This window comes from Triplophysa rosa, linkage group LG2 (assembly GCF_024868665.1).
Source record: "Triplophysa rosa linkage group LG2, Trosa_1v2, whole genome shotgun sequence".
Taxonomy (NCBI): domain Eukaryota; kingdom Metazoa; phylum Chordata; class Actinopteri; order Cypriniformes; family Nemacheilidae; genus Triplophysa; species Triplophysa rosa.
Genome location: NC_079891.1, coordinates 19,632,528 through 19,649,169, shown reverse-complemented (window position 1 = coordinate 19,649,169; position 16,642 = coordinate 19,632,528). Strand labels below are relative to the sequence as shown.

Here is a 16,642-nt window from a genome sequence, read left to right as displayed (position 1 = left end):
TCTTTTATCTTTTTATCGTCTAAAATTACTACAGAAAAAGCCATTTCCACAGTGAAAAACATTCGTTTTTATATAACACGTACGTAAATTAAACTATATTACCTTGGGTGTTTTGTTCGATGATTCAAATAAATCTCAGAAACAATCTCTAGGCTACATGTCTGTTTTATTCTCGACTACTGCAACGTGGTTATTTATTCTGTTGCTTGTCTTGTCTACAACATATCACTGAACATGGTGCCATCTAGTGGATTCTCACGAATAACGGGCACAAATAATGGATTTCACATCCACATTCCTTATGACAACCATTAATTTTAAAGTAGCTATAATCGAGACACGAAGCAACTAGACACATGGTAAAGTTTTACTCTATACGTATATTGTAAACCATTGAAATATGTTAAGAAATGTAAACGTGATTGTGCTTCTAATGCCGAAAAAGCGCAGCTCTCCCATTGGGTTCAGTGGGCTTTTAGTGCACTGTTGCCCTCACCAATATGGCGGCGCCATTGACGTATCGCAGCCGCAGAGAAAAGCGGCCAATGCGGAGTCTAGTTATTTATATATGTCTATGTTCCCAACGCCACTTAGCTCTACAGAAACGCGCCTTTAGTTTGACTTACAGCTGTATAAGCCAATCATATTTAGGGATCAAAACCCCGCCCCTTCTTGAGAGTGCGTGAAGAAGAAGGCCGCGCTCGCCGGTGACGCTTCCGGGACAAGAGCGTGAAGTGCATGATATAAACTGGTAAGACTTTGTTTTGGAGTAAACGATATCCACACGGGAAAGAGATTTCTAACTCTCGATAATTGGGTAGTTAAACGATACTGATTTTGAATGTAGTCATGTATAGTTTTCTCTTCACCTAAGGTTTGGTTAAAGCGTTTTAATCAACCGGAAGAAGACGACGTCCACGCGCCCTCACACGGAACCGAGGACGTCCAGTCTCACAGTAAGTCCGCGTGTGGGAGACGTTGTATATTGTTTTAACGTTTTTGATCCTCGCATGCGTTCACTAATCTTGTACATGTGGTCTAGGTTTTAACGTTTGTGCCGGCTGGGTCTTTAATTTTCGGTATGTGTAACGTTTGGTCTAATAACGTTCTAAACAAAGAGCGGCCTGCTTTTCTGGCGCACTTGTTAATGGCTAACTTAGCCTGCTAGCCCAACGTTTAGACATGTTATTTTGTTACCCAAATGTTATAATCATAACGTTTGACTTTAAGACGTTAGGATTTTAAAGCGCAAGTTTAGCCGTGATCATTTCATAATTGTCTCCTAGCTAATGACCGCGGCAGTTGCACGGGAGTTTTAACTTTTGGTGGCTAACATTATACATTACAGAGCGGCGCGAATTCAAAACCCAAGTTACAACTCACACTCGCTAGTTTCATTGCGTTAACAGTTGTCGCATCTTTAGCTTAACCGATTTTACTTAGATAGATCCACGTGAACAGCTGCTCAAGCGTTATGTTTGTTAGATCATGCTGGGCTGCACAACAAGAGCTGAAGATCCATTCACTTTTAGAATCACTGATTCATTAATGGTGGCTGATAAATGCTGAAACATTAGGGAAGCGTCTATTATTGGAAACTATCACTTTACTCATGTTTTTAAAAAATATGATGCGTTAATTTGGATGCAATTGGATTGTTGAAAGGTAATAAGTTGTTTGTAATTCAAAAGTCAAATTTGCCAAACCTTATAGCCAAGTTAAGGTCTAGTGAGAAATACATTGTAAAATGCGTTTTCTCTTCGTCCATACTACAGGTTCAAGATGTCCTACTCATCCCGAAGTTCCTCTCGTCCCTCAGACTGTAAGGTCTATGTGGGTGATCTTGGCAACGGTGCAGCCAAAGGTGAACTCGAACGAGCCTTCAGTTACTATGGACCATTGCGGAGCGTGTGGGTTGCTCGGAACCCACCAGGTTTTGCCTTTGTTGAGTATGAAGATGCCAGAGATGCAGAGGATGCCGTAAAGGGGATGGATGGAAAGTGAGTCTACTTGAGTTCTACCTGCCTACATTTCCCATGATGCTACTGCTGCACATTTAACACCCTGACCTCTTCAGGGAGCTCAGACCCGCAGGGGTGAGTGTCGGCGGTTTATCACTGTTTTTCCGCTCACAAAGGCCCCAACATTATGGCATTTTCCTGGATGCAGGTTATATGTAGTCCAGTGGTTTTCCTCTTAAGTGTAATAAAAACTGGTTTTGTGAAACAGGGCAAATATGAGTGGTCTGAGTTGCATAAATTGCTGTAACGCTGCACTTTTTTGGTTTATAGGTTGACAAAATTGAAACTATTAACCTTTTGATCTGTAATATTCTAGGGTTCTTTGTGGAGCTCGTGTTCGAGTTGAATTGTCAAACGGTATGTCCAGAAAGTCCCGTTATGGCCGCCCCAACCGCAGGCAATTTGACCCCAATGACCGGTGCTACCAGTGTGGTGAAAGTGGTCATTACGCTTATGACTGCTATCGCTTCAACAAGAGGCGCGGACGTCGCAGCAGGTACATGACAACGTGTCAACTTTTTATCTCCTTTTACTTGAACCCTGACGAATTTGGCTAACGTTGTTTTTGTAGATCTGGATCACGTTCTCGGTCTAGATCTCGTGGTCGGCGCTACCGCTCTCACAGTCGTAGCCGTAGCAATGAGAGGTAAGATCAGCACTCTTTAAACTATAAGCCTTTTTTAAAAGTATAAACCCAACAGTCTAATTTCATGTTTTTAAAACAGAAAGTATCGTTCACCCTCATACTCCAAACGCCGAAGCAGGTAAGCTGTCCGTCATCCTGTTATTTCAACACGCATACAGCTGCAATGATTTGTGATATTTCTTGACTTGTTTTGTCTTTGAACTCTGTTGGTCTCTGGGAAGGTTTTTATGTGTGTATATGTAACTTGAAACTCTAGGTCAGGTTCCCCAGCCCGCTCTAGATCCAGAACTCCTGTGCGTCGTTCTCGTTCACCTGTGCGCAGGTCCAAAAGCCCTGTCCGAAGATCTAGAACCCCTGTCCGCAGAGACAGGTGCATACTTTACCCATGCAATTTTATTAGATATCTACAACTGGACTTCATGCCATCTTTATTAAAAACCTGTTCATGTGTATTCTTTTCAAGTCGCTCCCGTTCGCGCTCTGGTTCCAGGCAGAGGGTTCGTAGTGTGTCCAGATCTCGGTCTCGTTCAGTCAGCCACAAAAAAGACAGGTACACTTCTGCAATTTTACACTGTGTTTGTGCACGTAGTTTGCAACAGAGTGTGTGGATGCTGATATTTTGTTTTGTGTTAGTCGTTCCAGGTCTCCCAGCCCAAGAAGAAGCCCAACGCCAGGTGCTGACTGACTAAAATCTCCCCCATTTTCCACCTTTGCCTCAGGGCTGAAACAAATTTTATCTCCCCTATGATTTCAGACTCGATTCTACTGTAGCTGCCAAGCTCTTGTTTGTTTCAATGATGAAGCCTCCCAAGCCTTGTAAAAAGATCACTATCATCTCAAGCAGCTCATGTATATTTTTTTTTCTTGACGTATTCTCTTGTCACTTTCAGACATTTTAAGCTCCATTGTTTTTTATTTCAGTGTTGAGCCAGCATCCTGTGGTCAGTGAATTGTGGGCAAGGTGGTGAATGAGCTATGTGATTTAGTCAGTGTAATGTATGAGCTGAAGAGTATGCTGTGATTTGTTTGGTGTAGTTTGTTTTTCTTTTGCATTGAAAATGGCAATGTTCTTTTTAATAAAGCTTTACAAATCCAACTTTGTTCATGTTTTCTGAGTTTATGCCTTTACTCTGACATTTTGCTGTCGATGATACTCCTATTTGTTCCATCTCCCCTAGGCAACATTGTTTATTGTACTTCTACCAGTTTTTATCTAGGTTTTTTTTAAGGGTTGCTGGTTATTGTTTAATGTTTTTTAAAAGAGCCTAAAGAGTGCATTCCAAAAGGCATAGTTCACATTTTTCAACTTGTCAAACGTACATTTCTTTGTTCTGTTTAATACAAGGTATTTTGAGGGATGTGGGAAACAACCAAACAGTTCTGGGGGCACAAATGATTACCATAATAGTTGGTCAATAGTGCCCAGATAAGTTTGGTTACAAATATACTTCCAAAAATGTGTACAGGTTTTGAACAATTTGAGGGTGAGTAAATATGGTTTTTCATTTTTGGGTGAAGTGAGTGAGTCCTGGATGGGTCTGTCAAGCATGTTCTCTGGTTTCTCCTTCACATGACAATGATATTCAGATTAGGTGAATTGGAGATAATTGTCCTTGGGTGTGTGAGCATTAAACTGTTGACAAATAATGTACTAGGCACTGGTTCATGCCATGAATGTCGACACCGAAGCAACAAGCAACAGCATTGTACACAGAGAGGCACATTGTGTCAATTGCAATTTACATTCATGATTTGTTAACACGGACTCTCTGCAACGTGCTTACCAAAGTATTAGCCTCAAGTAACATACAAAACTCTTAAATTGTTTTTTGTATCTGTGAGATGAGTGGCTCAACTAATGCTGATTAGCTTGCAAATATTGAAGTGCATTTAACAATAATACGTTTTTTTAAAGATATACTTTTTCATTAATTGCTTGTTTTTCATTCCGTTGTTGTTGCACTGAAGTCCATTCATTTCAGTGTCTCCCAAACGCATTTGCTGTAGTACACTTGGTGAAATAACAGCATGTTTATATTTTAAAGGGATAGTTCACCCAAAAAAATTTGTCATCACTTCCAGATCTTTCCAGAGCTGTATAAATTTCTTAATATTTGGAAGATATTTGGAAAAATGTCAGTAACCAAACAGATCTCATCCCCCATTTACTGTAGGGAAAAATAAATACTATGGGAGTCAATGGGGGATGAGACTTGTTTGGTTACTGACATTCTTCCAAATGTCTTTCTCTGTGTTCATCAGAACAAAAAAATAAACAGGTTTGGAACAATCTGAGGGTGAGTAAATGATAACAAAATTCTCATTTTGGGGTGAACTATCGCTTGAGCAGTTGAAATTAAGCTGATCTTATATTCATATTACTCCAAAGATAAAATGCTGCCATACATTTAGTGAGCGTAGTAATCAGTGTACACATATGCTAATATTGAACGAAATTTCTGCAAATACAGTTGCTGTTGTCTGTCCAGCTAAAATCCATTTAAATAGGTTGACAGCACGGATTTGTTTGGAACTATTGAACGCTCCATGAACCACGTGACCACCACACGGCGGCGAGATCGTGTGTCGTAACTCTCACGTTCAGCGGCTCTTTACGTACTCTTTAACGGTCATGAGTTGCAACTACAATTCCCCAAAATGCAGTTCGGCTAGGTAGATCACGTGGTTTTGAGTTGCATCTTTTTTTAGAGAACATTCCAGTTTCCTCTCGCGTTTGATCCCCTCCAGTTGCCGTAGCTGCAGCAGTAGCGTTTTCCATTTTAGAGCGTTTCAGTCGAGACAACATGGCTGCTGCGGCAGGCCATTATTACGGTGACGGAGGCAGAGCAACAAAAAGACAGAAAACCGAAAACGACGGAATGGCTACGGTAATATCATCTTATTAATGGCATTACAAATTTCATGCTTGAATAAAGAAATGTTGCATGGTACGTTTTGCGTGGTTGAAAAGAGAAATTCGTTTTATGCAGACACGATAGTGTCTGTTTTTTTATAAAACGTTAATCTTTAAGACTTCATAAATGTTTCATAGGGTCCGATGTAACGTACATTGTAACTGACTTTTAATACCCGTAATTTGGCTAGAAGTGCTTTAATCAATGGTCAGTCATTGTTCTAGGCCAAATCAATCACCATAACGTTACATACATACATTTTTATAAACATTTATTTGGTACAGATATAGCCTTATTTTAAAATGCATGGAAAGAAATATTTAGAAACACGATAATTAGTTAAATTTTTGCCTGTAGACCTTGTTGGGGTTATCGTAATAACTGTAAGCTGAATGAGCTTTTCATAGGACCCATTTCACCACCTGAGCCGTTTAACCATTTCCTGTTACAGTTTATTGGGTTTTTTTTCATGATGGATACAAACACAATAATATCATTATATTGTAGTGCTATTTGCCTTAACCATTCACGAGGATTCGTGTTTTATCGTTTGATCTAACCCTCTTTCTCCTATGTGTGCAGGAGGGTTACAATGACCCGCACAAAACCCTGCCCTCTCTTGTGGTGCACGTAAGGGGGCTCATTGACGGCATTACCGAGGCTGACCTGGTGGAGGCGCTACAGGAGTTTGGCACTATAAGGTAAGCCTGAGGCTGAAAATCATTAGTGAATTTAATTTTGTACTTTTGTGTATTACCACCCTCGTCTTTTGCATGACAGTCATTTTTCTAATAATCATTCGTTGGAGTTGTCTTCAGGAATTGTGCAAATATGCATCAAATGTAATCTAGTGTGCATGTTTCAAAATTAAGGATTGTGTTTTGCTGTATTTTAAGATGCATGTCTTTGAGGATGATTTGTCTGTCTGTCTGTCTTTTAGTTACGTTGTGTTGATGCCCAAAAAGCGTCAAGCGCTGGTGGAGTTTGAGGACATGGGTGGCTCCTGTAATGCAGTGACGTATGCTAACAGTAGTCAGATCTACATTGGTGGTCGGCCTTCTTACATCAATTACTCTACCAGTCAAAAAATCTCTCGGCCTAGTGACTCCGATGACACCCGGAGCGTCAACAACGTACTGCTTCTAACCATCATGAACCCAATCTACCCCGTTACTACGGTAAGTTCTTAAACGGTGATGCTGTCACAATGGTTTAGTTGAACGTGATGATCAGAAGAGCTGTGTTAAAATTAATTCATATTTTTTATGTATATCTGTGAGGCATTTGAGGTCCTATTACTAGACAAAAAGTCAATGTTGTGCATCTTGAAGGTGTCATGAACTGGCCTTTTTTATAATTTTATACTGTTGTCTGAGGTCTACTTATGACGTTCACATGGTTTTTACATTCAAAAACATCAAAATCAATAAGTAATAGGCTATTTTATACCCTGGTTTTGAGGCCGCCAGAAACGTTCGGTTTTTGTGGGTGGGCCGCATTGAAGACTTGAAAGTAAACGCCCACTGCTGTGATTGGATAACATTTTCAAAAGACAGCAGTGTGCCCTGTGATGTACATTTCTGTGTGTCTGTTTGACAAGCTACGTGCTCAGTTGGAGCCTTCTGTAAACTTGGTTAGACACATAGGTTACACATAATCAGGTCATATACAGCGATCTCTAACAAAGCAATAGTGATGCATATGTTTTTACTCGCATAAGATTCCGGTCTGATTCAATATTTAAGGCACAGCATTGCTTTTTAATCTCGGTCTCTCTGCAAATCCAGCATCGACATGTGCCATGTTCACAAAGGAATCCACGGTGAAATGAAGCGAACAAATGCTAAATGTTTTGCCCATGTGAGCTGGAACGTCTTTAAAAATAAACTTCAACCACGCATTCCTAATATCAGAATCCGAAGGAAGCAACTGTTTTCTTCCACAACCAGGTGCTGCACAATATGTTGCATGTTTGTTGCTTGGTTGCTGTAAATAAAAATAACAGAAAAAGAAGTCCTCACTTATGCACATATGACATGGGGCTAGCCGCTCTTGAGAGCCCTTCGCTAAAGTGACAGGGTTGCCAGATCTTTACAGAAAAAATAAGCAAATAAAGACAAGACAAAAATAAACCTTAATGCAAGTTGTTTAAATATTTTGTAAGACCAAAAAATCTCAAAATCTGCAACTGACCATTATTAAGACCTAAGTGCCGAGGCTTTTTGATCTAAGACCAAACAAGCATAAAATCTCTTATTAATAACACATGGCAACACTGCAAAAGAGCGTTGTGTGATGGAGCCTTCCGAGCATAAGCACAACACGGCGTGTATCAGTGGTTTATTTTAAACTGACAGACAAAACAAATCTTTAGCCGAAAAATATGTCGCTATCGTTATCAGTTTGTCAGTCATCACAAGTGCTGGAGTGTGTACTATGTGTTCATGGCTTAAGTCATTCGCGAACCAGTGGCTAGAGAAGTAGTCGTTGATATTCTTCTGTGGAGACTGTGTTCAACCTATCAATGACTTCACAAGCATAAAAGCGCTTATTAATAAAGAACATGACAACACTGACTTCATTGATGGGTACATTCCAGGACCTGGAATTCGCTGGGCCTGGTGTCAATAAAAGTTGTCATTTCAGTAACAAGGACGTCTTCAGTTCTGACACTTACAGGATGTTCATTTGAATACGATGAGCTTTTATATAACAAAAGCTCAGGTTAAAATTGATTTCTTAATTCATGACACCTTTAAGATATTTCTGTATCAATTGCTGATTGCATTTTCTTTGTTTGTAGGATGTTCTCTACACCATTTGTAATAACTGCGGCCCTGTGCAAAGGATTGTGATCTTCAGGAAAAATGGAGTTCAAGCCATGGTTGAATATCCTTAAGCAAAATGACCTTTGAGATACTATGACCTTTATAATACAGATTCATAAATTGGGCTTAAACAAGAAGATAAAATCAGATTCCATTTCCGTTTAATTCAGTACGTGTACCTAAAAAACATTTGTTGCAAAAGTTCTCCTTGACTCAGGATTACATTTGATTCAGTCCAAAGTGCACAGAGAGCCAAAGCATCTCTCAATGGAGCTGATATCTACTCGGGCTGCTGCACCCTTAAAATTGAGTATGCCAAGGTTGGTGACCCACATCATTACGTATCTCTGCATTTACTATATAAAGCCTTCTTTATACATTTTTAAAATTGATTTGTAATAAAATCTTACTCACTATTGTGTAGCCAACCCGTCTCAACGTCTTCAAAAATGATCAGGATACATGGGACTACACCAACCCAAATCTGACCGGCCAAGGTACTGTATTAATTATGTAAATGCATCTCTGTGCTGCTCCTTATGTTTTATGGGGATGGGTGTATGCACAGGCCTCCTTTAGTGACTCCTTTGGGAATGTTGACCTCACGAGCAGGTCGTTTCCCAGGGAACGTCACTTAAGTGATGCTGCTTTATTCTCACTTTCTTCTTTAAGGACATTCGCAGAATAAAAGTTACATATAGACATGTTCTAACATAAATGCACACAAAGACGCATCCGTTCATTTAAAGTAGAGACATACACCCGGGTTTAAGTAAAGTCAAATGTACAGTTTTGCATGTCACTTGTCTCATGTTAAAGCACAAGCATTTCTCATTCACGAAAACCCCAAGAAGCAGGCAGGCACTCCTTTCACTTGTACCCTCACTGAGCATGACACTGCATCTAGCATACTACATGATGGAGATTTTAACATGCAGTGTGTCATTCTCTGCCGTTGTATTTGCTCTCGAGTCTTTGAGGCAGTTTTCACTTTGAGCTCGATCTGTGGTCTGTTTGATTTGTACATTTTGTGTTCAGAACATGTTTATGTTCAAGGTTTTGGGTTTAGGGAAAGTTCACCCAACAAGAAACATCCTGTCGTCATTTATTCATCCTCATGTCATTCAGAACCTTGAATATGACTCTTCTGTGGAACACGAGAAGATATTTTGAGAAACGTCTCTGTTTCTCCATACAAAGGGACCATCATTGCATTGGGACCAAAAATGTTTGGTTTGCAACATTCTTCAAAATAACATCTTTTGGGTTCTACAGAAGAAAATCATCCAGGTTTGGAAAGACATTAATGTGAAGAATTTTATTTTTGGGTGAACTATTCCATGAATTGTGCATTAAATTCACATTAAGCCTTACTACCTGATTGTAAATTGAGTTTTGTATTCCCAGGAATCTGTCAAGGTTCATTCATGGTTCATATAGTTTTCAGCATCCTTCATGGAGGGCAGTGTCCTACAGAGTTTAGTCCTTTGTGTTTTTATTATGACTGGAGCTAAACTCGGCAGGACGTGCACCTTTAGGAATGGAACTGTATAGGCATGTCACAGTCATATGTATTAGGTTTCTCAGGGTCAAACGGCAGATAAACACATTTTACATCTATTTACATTTCCATGTACTTAAGATTCTCAATCGTCTGCAAGACACATTCCAGTTACTTCACAGCACTTCAACAGGTCACATGGAACAGTGAAACGGAACGATAGCGCAACAACTTAAATGCTTCAGAGATGACAATATTACACGTAATGAAGTTACACGGATAGACAACATCTCAATACTCAAGATATCCTTCCACTCAGCTTACATCTCCATTCTCTACAAAGGTGGCAGCCATCTCTCTGACTTAATGACATATTTTGGGGGATGGGTCTAATCTTTTTGGATAATACATTACAGCCAGTAATGAAGACCTTCACATGACCACAAACCAACCAATCAAGCAACAAACACAACATGCAAATCGACAAAGAAGGGAAGTGGTACAGATACGCAGAATGAGAGAGGAATCATACGGAATGGCGTTACATTTCTCGGGTGTTTGGGCTACTTTTGATTACGCCTCTGTCCTCTTTCCTGAATATCATAAGAACATGCCAAGCTGACATAACCATGACAAAACACTGAACCAAGATCGCTACACCACGAGTGCCACGATCAGGGATCGCCATGACAACATGCCAAGCTGACATTGCCACGACAACACACCAAACAAATCGCAATGCATTTTTAGCAGAGATTGATGGCAAGTCAATACTATCGTCGTGATACAAAGTCAAGAGTGCTCCAACACCGTGGTCTCATTGCACGCGACGAATAGAGAACCTCATGATTTCATACCAGACATATAAATGAGATCGCCACTCACCCAGCCAAGATTCCCATGACGAATCCAAGCAGACTTGTAACGAACAGTGATGTCATCGGTTTTACACTGCGAGTCCATCTGAACGCGCACATCCAAAACCACATCAACACTTTTGCCTTGCTAACAAATGCGAAACGCACCAAACGAGACACTCTGGGCGACATTATCGACAACACATCACACATGGAAAGGAGTACAACTGTAACCGTGAGGACACACGCACCGATAACACAGACAGATCCTCTTCTCTCTCTCCCCAAGCCCTATCTCTTTGTGGACTGAAGTGCTTTCTCTCATTTCTCCATCCCTCCTTCTCTTCCTCTCTGTTTTGAATTCTCTGTTTTTATTCCTTGGGCACGGCTGACCGTGTTCTGATTCCTGTGTTACGCCCCCTGTGTGACGCAGGTGTGGATTAGTCTGGCTGCTGCTGTGGCATCTCTTCTAAACTCGCCGCAGCACCTGCTGTCTGCTATCCACCCTCTGCTATGGTAAGCACCAATGTGCCTGGAACATGGCAAAAACACATGCAGTGGACTGGGAGGAAAATGCTAAAATTCAATGGAAATGGAGTCTTCTGGGAAACGGAGACTGGTAACGCATAACTTGCTTGCACCCTGGTGTCAGCTCCGTGTATTAGAAAAAATGCTTTCAAGAGCTCATTCAAACTGTTCAACCAACAAGTTGAATTTATTCATCTAGCACATTGTTGGTAGGATGTTTAAACCATTTTAGCACCGAATAACACTGCTGTGGATTTTTTTTACCCCATATGATCATATTTTGTACTTTAAAACGTGAACATAAATACCAAAGTTGACCATCTTTACTGTATAGCTTTAAGTTGCTTGGGATGCATAAATGTTCTAATTTGCATTCCTGGGCTTTTTGTACTGATCCACAGTAAAGTTTGTCTATTTTTTTTATATGCACCCTATACTGTGTGATTCAAAGGATGGTTCATCCAAAAATGTAAAATCTGTTATGTACTCGCCTATTTGGCCCAGACCTGTTTGACCTTGTTCCAGAGAACATTAAGGGCAGTATTTTAAGGACTGGAGAAGGTGGGGTTGGGGTTTCGGCTCCTACCATTCTGTCTTTCAAGTAGTATTCTGAAAAAACGCAAATGTTATAAACTACATGCTTAGTGTTTTTTTTATTGGATGAACTGTCACTTTGTTTATTGGAAAAGAAATGAACTGTAAATGTCATGTTATTCTATCCATCCTCTTTTAAGATGTAATCAGTTAAGGTCCTTTTGTGATGTAATAATTATCTTTAATTATTTCTCGTTTTCGACATGACTGCGACAACTTTGACCATGCGTTAAAAAGCATTTTGATTTACTCTTGAGTCTGAAAATTTCAACAATGTCCAAATTATTTGGTTGTGTATTTTTGATGTGTTGATAGGAACCCAAATGCCAGAAATGCTCTTTTTTTTGCTTTGTGATACTTTGAGGTTATTTGTGTACCATGCCTTTAAGTAATTCTTTTTAAATGGCATAAACAGATCTTTACCTAGAAAGGATTTATATAAAAGACGCTTCACTATTGAATGATTGTCTTTCAAAATATTGAAAGCTATTTCTGATGTACGAAGTCTGATGAGCTTAATTTTGTATTTAGTAATGGTACAATGATTGTTTTGTACTGGGTTTGACAATGTTTAATTTTATTTTTATACATTGGGACATATACAATTTGGAAATGTTGTTTTTATTGCATCTGCGTATTTTGTTTTTGTGCAGATGCTGACGCAGATGGCAATTGGAACAGCTCACAAGGTGTGTCTGGTTGTGTTGATGTAAAGTTTTGAGTGAAAGACTTCGATAGAAACACTGCTAAAAACTATATTATCTGGCATACGTTCTCTAACTTATGTCATTAAGAATCTCCATTATGTTTTTTTTTTATTGTTGTCACTGGTGGTAGCAAACCCTAATGCTAACTGCATGTTGATCACAGAGTTGCACACCCCACTTTTCTGTTTACCAGTTGGGTTGCTGTACTATTGTTCTGTTTGTTTTAGACCCCAATGCTAACCCAAACAAGCGGCAGAGGCAGCCAGCACTACTGGGAGATCATCCACCAGAATTTGGTCAGTCTTTTAACTTGACTGCATTAAATATTGCTTTTACATATATTCATTTAGCAGATGCTTTTATGCAAAGCGACTTTGATGTTAAATCGTTTCTGTATTCCTCAACTGTAAGTAGTGATCAGTAGACAGACATTGAGATGTATTTAGACAACAGATGTACTGCCACCTCGTTTTAATGTTACAAGTGCCAAGTAAATTCTTTACTTGTTAATCTTTTTCATTTTAGGTGGTCCTCAGGCAGGCTATGGTCATTATGATGAAACCTATGGACCACCACCTCCACCCCCCCATTATGAGGGCAGACGTATGGGCCCTCCGATGGGGCGTGGCCGAGGTGGACCACTTTATGGTGGGACGCAGTATGGACACGGACCACCTCCACCAGATTACAACTCTCACGCTGACTCCCCGGTGGTCATGGTTTACGGCCTTGAGCCCACCAAGATAAATGCAGACAGAGTGTTTAACATATTCTGTCTCTACGGCAATGTGGAAAGGGTGAGGTGGTGCTGTTTTGGATGACAAACAGAAATTGTTATACAGTCTTCTGGGTTACAGTCTTTTTTGTTTGTGAACCTTATTTCATGGATTATATAAACAACTCTGGGTTATTTTTAGGTGAAGTTCATGAAGAGTAAGCCAGGTGCTGCGATGGTGGAGATGGGAGACTGTTTTGCCGTGGATAGAGCCATTTCTCACCTCAACAACAACATGCTGTTTGGACAAAAACTCAACGTATGGTGTGTACAAAAACTGAATCTCCATTTAAAATTCACTTTAGTGATGAAATCTACAATGATTTTGTATGTCCATGTGTACTTCTGCTTTATGCATTGTTTGTCTGTTGGTCCGTAGTGTGTCCAAGCAACAGGCCATAATGCCAGGCCAGTCATACCAGCTGGAAGATGGCAGCTGCAGTTTTAAGGATTTCCATGGCAACCGAAACAACCGCTTCAACACAGCTGAGCAGGCAGCCAAGAACCGCATCCAGCAACCCAGCAATGTGCTACACTTCTTCAACAGTCATCCGGACAGCTCTGTTGAATCTTTCGGCCAGGTGAGAAATGATCTGCCATATCCTGTTGTTTTGCATCTTGCTCCAGAGTTTAATGGTCTCTTTTGGTTCATCTACAGATTTGTGAGGAGTTGGGAATCAAGAATCCAAGCAGTGTCAAGTTATTTACAGGCAAGAGTGAGTTGCGAATGAGTTTGTGTGTATGAACATGGGCATGTTAATTGTCTGTGTGTGTGCGTGCGTGCGTGCGTGCGTTTGTGAAGTATGTTGTATAGTGTAGAGGTTGTGCATATTTGATTCTGTATAAATACACGTGTATGTGTGCTTGCTCTCGTGTTGGCGGAACTGCAGGTGAGAGAAGTGCATCTGGCCTGTTGGAGTGGGAAAACGTAAATGACGCTATGGAGGCTCTTGCCATGATTAATCACTACCAGATGAAAAACCCGAGTAAGTAACCATACAAACGATGGATGTTTACGAGTTGCCTTTGAAAACGTGTCAGTCAAGTCACTATATGTCTGTGACTTGCTTTTTGTTTCTTCCTCAGCTGGGCCTTACCCATACACTCTCAAACTGTGTTTTTCAACTGCACAACACGCAAATTGAAGCCGAGATGACCAATAACCTTTGATGTTCTGTGACCTTTTTGAAATGCAGCATCATAGCATGTCTTAATTCCTGACCCCAGAGGGAGAAAACTAGCCAGTTAATCTCTTTCCTGAATCACATTGTACTCAACATTTTGTACCATTATTTTAATTTGTAATTGTTTTTTATTGCTATTAATACTTTTTATTTTCAGTTGTCTTGTGTAACTGTACATTTGTGGAAAACGTATTAAAGACAGTGTGAACAGGTTGTGAATGTTTGTTCATTTCCACTGCTTGGCTTCAAGGGGGGAATGCAGAACCCTTAAAATGGTATATAAAAAAGGCATGAATGATGTACTAATAAAATATTGATGGTACCTTATTTATTTAGTGTAAAGTGGTGAAAAATGTGAGAGGAGAGGAACCACCAACCACCCAGTGGCGGAGTCCAAGTGGCGTGGCGACGCGAAGATGCGCGCGTTCTGTGTTTCTGATCTGGTTTGATATTGTTAACATTATTTTAACGTTGCGCAATATTACTCCAAAAGATAAAAAGGAAAACCTTGTTGAATGATATTATTTGTATTTGATTATTATGCTTAATAATCATGCGATTTGGGTCAATGTTTGATTCCTCTGCCTTAATCTAAATTACACTCGTTCATCTGATTCTCAGTGTCTCTAACGCCGGCCGTTATACGCAGATCTCACAATCACAAACTCATCAGTCTTGGTCACTGCCAGAGGTTCTAGTAATGTCCAGATGGCCATCCCTATACAGCTCATTGCGGAAACATTATTTTATCTAGTCCCCTTAAACCAGGGGTGTCAAACTCAGTTCCTGGAGGGCTGCAACTCTGCACAGTTTAGCTCCAACTGTAATCGAACACACCTGATTCAGCTAATCAAGGTCTTCAGGATTACTAGAACTTCCAAGCGGGTGTGGGTTGGAGCTAAACTGCAGAGCAGCAGCCCTCCGGGAATTGAGTTTGACACCCCCCGCCTTAGACTATGAAAACTTAATGATTATTTCTAACCAGAGGTCATGACCACTCCATAGAGATAAATAGACCAATCTTACTTTCTCTAATGATAGCTTTATATAATCATGCCATAGTTTCCTATGTACACTTAGAATAATATTACAACAACCAGAGGTTTGAGGCTTACCGTATTTAGATTGGTCAGACAACATTTGTGTTGTTCTAAACGGAAATTCCCATTATTAGCCCTTACGGTCTAAGTACACTTAAACTAGTGCCAAGTAATTAGCCGGTGTTGTACCAAATTCCTTCGTAGGGGAAAACGGGAGTCATTATCTCACGGGAGTCAGATTTTGATATGACACCTGTTCTCTAAAATTTCAGCTGGCGTGCCCCAATGCTCCATCTAATACAGGATTTTAATCCATCACTAACCTGAACGTATTTGCGGTAACTCAGGGGTGTGATCTACTAGAGTTGATCAACTCAGAATAATGCAGAACAAATTCAAACATGACAATTTATTAGTCAGGTAAATGTTTCAATTAGAATTCAATTAAGAGAATACAAAAACAAAACATTAAATCCTTAAAGATTAGTCTACGAGTCTAAGATGCATACCTGACATAGGACACACAGCACCATGCTCTTTCCCACGATGCCTTTTTCTAAGGAGCACAGCACCATGGGGTTCATCTTAGGAAGAATCCCCCTGAACATTTTGCCAGCTTCCCTTAAATACCCAGAGCAAAATACCCTTCTCTACACAACAGCAATTTACATTGTAAAGGACTCTGTCCTGGATCTGATCAGGCCACAAATGGGCATTTGTATGAAGACACATCCTCAACTGTGAGCAGAATATCTTTAAACTCTCAAATCTATGTTATGATCTCTTCTACTGCCGTGGAAATTAGACCATTTCAAATGATACCAAACATGCATATGAAGAATCTTTGTTCATATAAGATATGGTATTTGTCAAATCCAGTTCATGGGTGATCTTTGAAGTGCTCTGATTTGAGATGGGGAGAAAGAGGAGAAGGGGAGAAGAGAACAGATGTAAAGGTGTGAGTCTGCAATCATCATTCATTGTTGTATGCTGTCTGATGGAGATGCGACCCTGTGGGGAGTTCATTGTATTGGATGAAGTTCTGT

The 16,642-nt window shown here is 40.1% G+C and overlaps 2 protein-coding genes across 6 annotated transcripts; both read left to right on the top strand.

Annotated features, from left to right (window-relative positions):
• Positions 1 to 630: 630 nt before the first annotated feature.
• srsf7a (serine and arginine rich splicing factor 7a) lies at positions 631 to 3,763 on the top strand. 3 transcript variants are annotated; one of them, XM_057354359.1, is made up of 9 exons: positions 635 to 751; positions 875 to 956; positions 1,776 to 2,000; positions 2,338 to 2,517; positions 2,593 to 2,667; positions 2,747 to 2,785; positions 2,924 to 3,037; positions 3,131 to 3,217; positions 3,301 to 3,763. In XM_057354359.1, exons 3-9 carry the CDS (start codon positions 1,783 to 1,785, stop codon positions 3,350 to 3,352), a joined length of 765 nt encoding a protein of 254 aa, XP_057210342.1. In that variant the 5' UTR covers positions 635 to 751; positions 875 to 956; positions 1,776 to 1,782; the 3' UTR covers positions 3,353 to 3,763. The 3 variants fall into 3 exon arrangements, with proteins under 3 accessions (XP_057210327.1, XP_057210342.1, XP_057210334.1); XM_057354344.1 differs by having other exon boundaries at positions 631 to 751; positions 2,924 to 3,217; XM_057354351.1 differs by lacking the exons at positions 635 to 751; positions 875 to 956 and adding an exon at positions 964 to 1,665 and having other exon boundaries at positions 2,924 to 3,217.
• Positions 3,764 to 5,412: 1,649 nt separating this feature from the next.
• On the top strand, positions 5,413 to 14,769 carry hnrnpl (heterogeneous nuclear ribonucleoprotein L). 3 transcript variants are annotated; one of them, XM_057354321.1, is made up of 14 exons: positions 5,413 to 5,555; positions 6,165 to 6,283; positions 6,523 to 6,760; positions 8,386 to 8,473; positions 8,636 to 8,730; positions 8,835 to 8,907; positions 12,544 to 12,579; positions 12,825 to 12,893; positions 13,123 to 13,394; positions 13,515 to 13,636; positions 13,752 to 13,953; positions 14,031 to 14,088; positions 14,263 to 14,358; positions 14,459 to 14,769. In XM_057354321.1, exons 1-14 carry the CDS (start codon positions 5,472 to 5,474, stop codon positions 14,515 to 14,517), a joined length of 1,611 nt encoding a protein of 536 aa, XP_057210304.1. In that variant the 5' UTR covers positions 5,413 to 5,471; the 3' UTR covers positions 14,518 to 14,769. The 3 variants fall into 3 exon arrangements, with proteins under 3 accessions (XP_057210304.1, XP_057210295.1, XP_057210312.1); XM_057354312.1 differs by having other exon boundaries at positions 5,414 to 5,555; positions 14,031 to 14,089; positions 14,252 to 14,358; XM_057354329.1 differs by having other exon boundaries at positions 5,415 to 5,555; positions 14,031 to 14,082.
• The last annotated feature ends 1,873 nt before the right edge of the window (positions 14,770 to 16,642 follow it).

What these genes read in the sequence shown, in the direction of transcription:
- srsf7a (XM_057354344.1), top strand. Translation starts at nt 1,783, where the DNA reads ATGTCCTACTCATCCCGAAGTTCCTCTCGTCCCTCAGACTGTAAGGTC. An exon ending in TACTCCAAACGCCGAAGCAG is followed by an intron (nt 2,786 to 2,923) that starts GTAAGCTGTCCG and finishes TTGAAACTCTAG; the next exon opens with GTCAGGTTCCCCAGCCCGCT. An exon ending in GTCAGCCACAAAAAAGACAG is followed by an intron (nt 3,218 to 3,300) that starts GTACACTTCTGC and finishes GTTTTGTGTTAG; the next exon opens with TCGTTCCAGGTCTCCCAGCC.
- hnrnpl (XM_057354312.1), top strand. Translation starts at nt 5,472, where the DNA reads ATGGCTGCTGCGGCAGGCCATTATTACGGTGACGGAGGCAGAGCAACA. An exon ending in TTAAAATTGAGTATGCCAAG is followed by an intron (nt 8,731 to 8,834) that starts GTTGGTGACCCA and finishes ACTATTGTGTAG; the next exon opens with CCAACCCGTCTCAACGTCTT. An exon ending in CCCAAATCTGACCGGCCAAG is followed by an intron (nt 8,908 to 12,543) that starts GTACTGTATTAA and finishes GTTTTTGTGCAG; the next exon opens with ATGCTGACGCAGATGGCAAT.